This window comes from Indicator indicator, unplaced genomic scaffold (genome assembly GCF_027791375.1).
Source record: "Indicator indicator isolate 239-I01 unplaced genomic scaffold, UM_Iind_1.1 iindUn_scaffold_119, whole genome shotgun sequence".
Taxonomy (NCBI): domain Eukaryota; kingdom Metazoa; phylum Chordata; class Aves; order Piciformes; family Indicatoridae; genus Indicator; species Indicator indicator.
In genome coordinates, this window is record NW_026539227.1 from 1397 (window position 1) to 10234 (window position 8838).

General features: G+C 56.1%; 1 protein-coding gene across 1 annotated transcript; it reads left to right on the plus strand.

Annotated features, from left to right (window-relative positions):
* Positions 1 to 827: 827 nt before the first annotated feature.
* Positions 828 to 8459, plus strand: KPNB1 (karyopherin subunit beta 1; the record flags this gene model as incomplete). Its single annotated transcript, XM_054398808.1, has 8 exons — positions 828 to 972; positions 1142 to 1224; positions 2172 to 2279; positions 3178 to 3321; positions 3463 to 3568; positions 5220 to 5334; positions 7235 to 7396; positions 8413 to 8459. Coding segments are annotated over 8 exons (864 nt in total), but the record flags the coding sequence as incomplete, so codon positions are not given.
* Between the last annotated feature and the right edge of the window lie 379 nt (positions 8460 to 8838).

The window sequence follows — 8838 nt, forward strand, 5'->3', positions numbered from 1 at the left end:
GGTCCTGACAAAGCATTTTGCCTGCAGCAGGCTGCAGCCAGCAGCTCCCTTTGCAGCAGCCCAGTGTGGCCCCCAGCATTTTGGAGCTGGCTCTCCTCAGGAGACCTCCACCTGCAGCACTGCCTCCAGTTCTGGTGCCCCCCAGCACAGCAGAAGGACATGGAGCTGGTGGAGAGGGGTCAGAGGAGGCCAGGAAGATGATCAGAGGGCTGAGAACCTACCCTGGGGGGACAGGCTGAGAGTTTAGACTAAAAGAGGAAGATTTAGGCTGCATGAGGAAGAAAGTTTTTATGCTGAGGGTGGGCAGAGCCAGGCCCAGGCTGCCCAGGGAGGTGTAGGAGCTGCCCCATCCCTGGAAGCATTCCAGGTCAGGTTGTTTGGGGCTGTGAGCAGCCTGCAGAGTTCCTTCATGCTGGGGGAGTTGGGGCTGTTCAGCCTGGAGAAGAGAAGGCTCCAGGGAGACCTCAGAGCAGCCTTGCAGGACCTGAAGGGGCTCCAGGAGAGCTGGGGAGGGACTTGGACAAGGGCTGGGAGGGACAGGATGAGGGAGAATGGCTTTGAGCTGGGAGAGGGGAGATGGAGAATGGAGAGGAGGAGGAAATTGTTGAGAGTGAGGGTGGTGAGAGCCTGGCACAGGTTCCCAGGGAGGCTGTGGCTGCCTCCTCCCTGGAGGTGTTCAAGGCCAGGCTGGATGAGGCCCTGAGCAGCCTGTGCTGGTGGGAGGTGTCCCTGCCCATGGCAGGGGGTTGGCACTGGCTGACCTTGGAGCTCCCTGCAGTGCCTCTCCTGCTGCAGGCAGTTACCAACTCTTCCTTCCCCCCTCCCAGAACGTCCTGAGGAAGGTCCAGCACCAGGATGCTTTGCAGATCTCTGACGTGGTGATGGCTTCCCTGCTGAGAATGTTCCAGAGCACAGCAGGCTCAGGGGTGGTGCAGGAGGATGCCCTGATGGCTGTGGGCACCCTGGTAGAAGGTCAGTGCTGGGCTGGAGGGAGGGCAGAGCTTGGATCCAGCTCCTTTGCTTCCTTCTCTTTTTTTTTCCCCTCCTGTGGTTGTAGGTTAGAATTCCATTGGTGGTTTTTTGTTTTGTTTTGTTTTTTTTTAAATTCCCTTCTTCCCTAACTGCTCTTTTCCCTTCACAGTCTTGGGTGGAGAGTTCCTGAAGTACATGGATGCCTTCAAACCATTCCTTGGCATTGGGCTGAAGAACTATGCTGAGTACCAGGTAGGGGGCAAAGCTGGCAGCCCCAGGTGTGCCCCTCCCCTGCAGGGCTCCTCAGGGGCTCACAGATGTTGAACCCAGCAGGTGTGAGACCCCCCCCCCCCCCAGCTGCTGGCCCTTGGGGACCCCCCAAACCCCATAGCTTGTGGCCCTTTGAGACCACCTGGACCCCTTGGGCTGCCCTTTGGTGTCCCCTTGGGCTGCCCTTTGGTGTCCCCTTGGGCTGCCCTTTGGTGGCCCCTGGGGCTGCCCTTTGGTGGCCCCTGGACCCCTTGGGCTGCCCTTTGGTGGCCCCTGGACCCCTTGGGCTGCCCTTTGGCGTCCCCTGCAGCTCTTGGGCTGCCCTTTGGTGGCCCCTGGACCCTTTGGGCTGCCCTTTGGTGGCCCCTGGAGCTCTTGGGCTGCCTTTTGGTGTCCCCTGGAGCTCTTGGGCTGCCCTTTGGTGTCCCCTGGAGCTCTTGGGCTGCCCTTTGGTGTCCCCTGGAGCTCTTGGGCTGCCCTTTGGTGTCCCCTGGAGCTCTTGGGCTGCCCTTTGGTGTCCCCTGGAGCCCTTGGGCTGCCCTTTGGTGTCCCCTGGACCCCTTGGGCTGCCCTTTGGTGTCCCCTGCAGCTCTTGGGCTGCCCTTTGGTGGCCCCTGGACCCCTTGGGCTGCCCTTTGGCGTCCCCTGCAGCTCTTGGGCTGCCCTTTGGTGGCCCCTGGACCCCTTGGGCTGCCCTTTGGTGGCCCCTGGAGCTCTTGGGCTGCCCTTTGGTGTCCCCTGGACCCTTTGGGCTGCCCTTTGGTGTAGCCATCTCAGCTCTTTGGTGGCAGCAGTGGTGTCCAAAGCAGATCCTCATCCTCTGAGGGTCCTCACCCTGGGTGGCTGAGGAGCTTTGCAGCCTGCAGCAGTGCTGAGTGCCTGGAGGGGCTGAGTCACCAGGTGGGTGTCTGCTGCTGGTCTGTTTGCAGGTTTGTCTGGCCACAGTGGGCCTGGTTGGGGACTTGTGCAGGGCCCTGCAGTCCAACATCCTGCCTTTCTGTGATGAGGTGATGCAGCTGCTCCTGGAGAACCTGGGGGTGAGTGTTTACCTTCTCATTAGCTGGTTAGTAACAGTTGGCTTCCACACTGGGAAGGAGGTGGGAGGTGGGAGAAGCAGAAGTGTTAGGCTGGCTCTGCACCATCTCCTCTCTGACAACTCTTTGGCTCTCCCCCCAGATTGATGAGGGGGGGAAGGGTTTGCATGGCAAGGGAATGGCTTTGTCCTCCCCCCCCCACCCCTCAGCTGAGAGCTTCCCCTCTCAGCCTGCCTCCAGTTGTGGTGTCCCCAGCATGGGAAGCTGCTGGAGGGAGGCCACAAAGAGGAGCCAAGGGCTGGAGCAGCTCTGCTGTGAGCACAGCCTGAGGGAGCTGGGGGGGTGCAGCCTGGAGAGGAGAAGGCTCCAGGGGGACCTCAGAGCTGCCTGCAGGGATCCTGCAGGAAGGCTGCAGAGAGACTTCTCCTGAGGGGGTCTGGAGCCAGGCCCAGGGGGAATGGTTTGGAGCTGAGGCAGAGCAGGGTTAGAGTGGAGCTGAGGGAGAAGTTGTTGAGTGTGAGGGTGGTGAGAGCCTGGCACAGGCTGCCCAGGGAGGCTGTGGCTGCCTCCTGCCTGGGGGTGTTCAAGGCCAGGCTGGGTGAGGCCTTGGACAAGCCCCTTGAGAGCTGTCCCTGCCCATGGTGGGGAGGTTGAAGCAGCTGAGCTCTGAGCTCCCTTCCACCCTGAGCAGTTGGCTTCCACGCTAGGAATTCCTTCAAAGAGCTTCCCAGGAACCTCAGACTCCTTCAGGTTCCTAGGAAGCTGATTTTCCCCTAACTCCAGGAGGCCTCTTAAGGTCCCTTCCGAACCTGAGCCACCGCAAGGCTTCATCCCTTAGCTCCTCCTCCTCCTCCTCCCTTGGGAAGCAGCTTGGGGCTGACTCTGCTGGGATCTCTTGCAGAATGAAAACGTCCATAGGTCTGTGAAGCCTCAGATCCTCTCTGTCTTTGGTGACATTGCCCTTGCCATTGGAGGGGAGTTCAAGAAGTACCTGGATGTTGTCCTCAACACCCTGCAGCAGGCTTCCCAAGCCCAGGTTGATAAGGTAGGCTTGGGGGGGGTGTCCCACCTCCTGCTTCCCTGCCTTTAAGATGGGAGAGGAGGGAAAGGGACCCCCCCAAACCCCCCCCTCCTCAGGCTGCTGCTGACCACCTGTGTGTGCGTGTGTGTGTGTGTGGCCTTCCAGTCTGACTATGACATGGTGGACTACCTGAATGAGCTGAGGGAGGGCTGCCTGGAAGCTTACACTGGCATCATCCAGGGCCTGAAGGGAGACCAAGAAAATGTTCATCGTGAGTACATCGACCTCCTCTTCCTCAGCTGAGGTGGCAGGGCAGCAGGGGATGGCCTCAGGGTGCACCAGGGCAGGGTTTAGGTTGGGCATGAGGAGCAATTTCTGTCCTGCTTTGGGAATCAGGCTGCCCTGGGGTAGGTGGTGGAGTCCCCAACCCTTGGAGGTGGTCAGGGAATGTTGTGGGTATGGAATCTGGGGAGGTGGTGGAGTCCTCATCCCTTGGAGGTGGTCAGGGAATGTTGTGGGTATGGCACCTGGGGAGGTGGTGGAGTCCTCATCCCTTGGAGGTGGTCAGGGAATGTTGTGGGTATGGCACCTGGGGAGGTGGTGGAGTCCTCATCCCTTGGAGGTGGTCAGGGAATGTTGTGGGTATGGCACCTGGGGAGGTGGTGGAGTCCTCATCCCTTGGAGGTGGTCAGGGAATGTTGTGGGTATGGAATCTGGGGAGGTGGTGGAGTCCTCATCCCTTGGAGGTGGTCAGGGAATGTTGTGGGTATGGCACCTGGGGAGGTGGTGGAGTCCTCATCCCTTGGAGGTGGTCAGGGAATGTTGTGGGTATGGAATCTGGGGAGGTGGTGGAGTCCTCATCCCTTGGAGGTGGTCAGGGAATGTTGTGGGTATGGCACCTGGGGAGGTGGTGGAGTCCTCATCCCTTGGAGGTGGTCAGGGAATGTTGTGGGTATGGAATCTGGGGAGGTGGTGGAGTCCTCATCCCTTGGAGGTGGTCAGGGAATGTTGTGGGTATGGAATCTGGGGAGGTGGTGGAGTCCTCATCCCTTGGAGGTGGTCAGGGAATGTTGTGGGTATGGAATCTGGGGAGGTGGTGGAGTCCTCATCCCTTGGAGGTGGTCAGGGAATGTTGTGGGTATGGAATCTGGGAGGTGGTGGAGTTCCCAATCCTTGGAGGTGGTCAGGGAATGTTGTGGGTATGGAATCTGGGAGGTGGTGGAGTTCCCAACCCTTGGAGGTGGTCAGGGAATGTTGTGGGTATGGCACCAGGGGGTTTGGTGGCCCTGGTGACCCAAAGAGCTTCACCTCTCTGACTCTCCCAAACACTTCCCAGCAGTTCTGAGCTGCTGCAGTCTGCTGGAGGAGGTTTTGACCTCTGAGGTGTGAAGTGGTTGTGCTGTGGCAGGGGTGGAAGGGAGGGTTGGATGTGTCTCACACTGCCTGCCCCAGGAGTTGATGATCTTAGAGGACTTCTCCAAACCCAGACAATTCTGAGGGTCAGCTCTGGCCAGCCACAGTTGGTCTGGGCCTGAAGTGGCAGAGGGGGAGGCAGGAGGAGCTCTGCTTGGAGGAGCTGCTCCATGGTGGTCGTCACGTCCAGGGGCTTCTCCTTGCTCATTCCCTTCTGTGAGGCAGCAAACACCTCCTACATGGAGACATGGCACTGGGCAGCATGGTTTAGTGGCCGTGGTGGGGTGGGGTTGGTGTCCCTGGAGGTCTTTTCCAACCTTCATGGTCCTCAAACCCTTCTGCAGGGAGCAATGAATGGGTCTGGAGCCCTTTCACTGTTCCTCTCCTGGCAGTGTTTTCCCTTCCTTATCTCAAAGCCCTCTTCTGGGACCAGCTCCTGGGCTGCCTTTTAGAGGACCAGGAGCTGTGTCCCCCCCCCACTGCTTGTAACCAAACTCTTCTCTTTTCAGCTGATGTGATGCTGGTGCAGCCCAGAGTAGAATTTATTCTGTCTTACATTGACCACATTGCTGGAGATGAGGATCACACTGACGGGGTGGTGGCCTGTGCTGCTGGACTCATAGGGTAAGAGTCCTCCACCCCCAGCCCAAAACCTTCCTGCAGCAGCCTGTCCTGACTCTCCCAAACACTTCCCAGCAGTTCTGAGCTGCTCCAGTCTGCTGGAGGAGGTTTTGACCTCTGAGGTGTGAAGTTGGTTGTGCTGTGGCAGGGGTGGAAAGCGGTAGGGTGGAAGGGAGGGTTGGATGTGTCTCACACTGCCTGCTCCAGGAATCTTTCATCCTGGGCTTTAAAACCAAAAAATGACATCTTGAACTCAGTTCCCTGGGGCACAGAGGGGCATGGGGGGAGCTGTTTCTGCCTTTTTCTCTTGGGTTTGGGTTGGGGCTATCAATCTTTTGGACAGGAGATTGAGTTGGGAGCAGCTTCAGGGAAGCCCTCAGCTCTCCTGCTGCTGCAAGCAGTGCCCACTTCACACAGCAATTGGAGCTCATGAGACAGCAAGACCTTGGCAGTGCCTGGAAGGTCCCTGGCACTCTCTGCCCCTTGGCCAAGAAGCTAAGGCCAGACACAGCCCAGTCATGAGCTGGGACCAACTGGTCTTGCTCCTTCCACCTTTGTGTCTCTGGAGCTGCTCTGTGGTTTTGATGTGGAGGTGTTCAAGATGTGGAGGTGTTCAAGGAGTGTGTGGACAGTTGAGGCTCCATCCCTGGAGGTATTCCAGCTCAGGCTCAACAAGGCTCTGAGCAACCTGTTCCAGTGGAGGATGTCCCTGCTGACTGCAGGGGGCTTGCACTCCATGACCTTTGGAGGTCCCTTCCAACCCAAACCCTTCTAGGATCCTAAGCTGGGTTTAGGTTTAGACCTAAGGGAGAAATTCCTTGCAGTGAGGCTGGGGAGACACTGGAGCAGGTTGCCCAAGGAGGTTGTGGAGGCTCCAACTGCTGAAGGCCAGGTTGGATGAGAGCTTGAGCAAGCTGGGCTGGCAGGAGCTGTCCCCTCTCATGGCAGGCCAGCTGGAAGGAACTTTGATCCTTCTGAAGATCCCATCCAACCCAAGCCATCCTGTGAAATCTCTGCCATGCTTTAGTGACCTCCAAGGGTGCTGGACTGGATGATCTTTCCAAGGATCTCTCCCACCCAAACCAAATCCTGCACTTCGGAGCTGGGAGTCAAACCTCTCTCTGCTAACGGTGCTGGTGCAGCGCTGCTCAACCTCCAAAACCTCTCTTTTTTTTCCTCTCTCTTTTTTTTCCTCTCTCTTTTTTTTCCTCTCTCTTTTTTTTCCTCTCTCTTTTTTTTCCTCTCTCTTTTTTTTCCTCTCTCTTTTTTTTCCTCTCTCTTTTTTTTTCCCTCTCTTTTTTTTCCTCTCTCTTTTTTTTCTCTCTCTTTTTTTCTCTCTCTTTTTTTTCTCTCTCTTTTTTTCTCTTTTTTTTTCTCTCTCTTTTTTTTTCTCTCTCTTTTTTTTCTCTCTCTTTTTTTTTTCTCTCTCTTTTTTTTTCCTCTCTCTTTTTTTTTCCTCTCTCTTTTTTTGTCCCCTCTCTTTTTTTTTGTCCCCTCTCTTTTTTTTTGTCCCCTCTCTTTTTTTTTGTCCCCTCTCTTTTTTTTTGTCCCCTCTCTTTTTTTTTGTCCCCTCTCTTTTTTTTGTCCCCTCTCTTTTTTTTTGTCCCCTCTCTTTTTTTTGTCCCCTCTCTTTTTTTTGTCCCTCTCTTTTTTTTTGTCCCCTCTCTCTTTTTTTGTCCCTCTCTCTCTTTTTTGTCCTCTCTCTCTTTTTTGTCCTCTCTCTCTCTTTTTTGTCCCTCTCTCTCTTTTTTGTCCACTCTCTCTCTTTTTTGTCCCCTCTCTCTCTTTTTTGTCCTCTCCTCTCTCTTTTTTTGTCCCCACTCTCTTTTTTTTGTCCCCTCTCTCTTTTTTTGTCCCCTCTCTTTTTTTTTTTTTTTTTTTTTTGGGATGCCTTCTCCTGCAGGGACTTGTGTACAGCCTTTGGGAAAGATGTCCTGAAATTAGTAGAAGCTAGACCCATGATCCATGAACTGCTAACTGAAGGCAGGAGATCCAAGACGAACAAAACGAAGACCCTCGCGACCTGGGCGACGAAAGAGCTGAGGAAGCTGAAGAACCAAGCTTGGTAAGGGATGCCCCCCTGACCCCCACCACCCTCCACCACCCCCCAGCAGGCAATTGCCTCCACTCCTGAGGCTGAAAGAGCTGCTGCACAAAGCCCCTCTGCTCTAGGAGGTTGCTTCTCCTTCAGCTTCCTGCGAACAGGCCCCGGCTGGGGTCTTGTAGAGCACAGAAAACAAAAGGGAAGAATGGGGTGAGGGGCTGGGGAGGGGGCTGCCAGGAGGGGCTGGGGAGGGTGAGGGGGCTGCCAGGAGGGGCTGAGGAGGGTGAGAGAGCTGCCAGGAGGGGCTGAGGGAGGGGGAGGGGGCTGCCAGGAGGGGCTGGGGAGGGTGAGGGGGCTGCCAGGAGGTGCTGAGGAGGGTGAGGGGGCTGCCTGGAGGGGGAGGGGGAGAGGGGCTTCCAAGGAGCTCAGCATCCATGCTAGCTGGGGGCAATCCTAGTTTAGACTAAAAGAGGAAGATTTAGGCTGCATGAGGAAGAAAGTTTTTATGCTGAGGGTGGGCAGAGCCAGGCCCAGGCTGCCCAGGGAGGTGTAGGAGCTGCCCCATCCCTGGAACCATTCCAGGTCAGGTTGTTTGGGGCTGTGAGCAGCCTGCAGAGTTCCTTCATGCTGGGGGAGTTGGGGCTGTTCAGCCTGGAGAAGAGAAGGCTCCAGGGAGACCTCAGAGCAGCCTTGCAGGACCTGAAGGGGCTCCAGGAGAGCTGGGGAGGGACTTGGACAAGGGCTGGGAGGGACAGGATGAGGGAGAATGAGAGTGGAGATAAGGAGGAAATTCTTGCCAGGGAGAGCCTGGCACAGGTTCCCAGGGAGGCTGTGGCTGCCTCCTCCCTGGAGGTGTTCAAGGCCAGGCTGGATGAGGTCCTGAGCAGCCTGGGCTGGTGGGAGGTGTCCCTGCCCATGGCAGGGGGGTTAGAAGTGTCTGACCTTGAAGCTCCCTTCCCACCCAACCCATCCCATGACTGGTGGGGAAGTTCTTTCCCAGCTTCCCCCACCCCTGTGCCTCTCTGCTTCCTTCACAGATCTGGTTTACCATTGCCACCTGAGCTGGGGAGGAAAAAAAAAAGAAGAAAAACAAGAATCGAAAAGAAAAAAAACCACACAGGAAAAAAAAAAAAAACAACAACAAAAAAATCTCCAACCTTTGGAAAAAAACCAACCCAGAAGTGAGGAGTGTGCAAGGATGCTGAATGTTTGGGAATGAGAGGATGAGTGAGTGAGTGAGTGAGGCTTGAAACACCACCACCACCACCACCACCACGTTGCAAATCCCACCACAGCAGCAGCAGCAGCAGCAGCTGGCAGCCAAGCTTTGAGCACTGAGAAGCTAAACCAACAACAACAAAAAAACCAACCCCAAAACCCCACTTGGAAGAAGATCCAACTTTGGGAGAAGGGGGAGGGAAAAATAAGAGCAACCAGCAAGGACTTGGCTTCTCCAGCCCTGG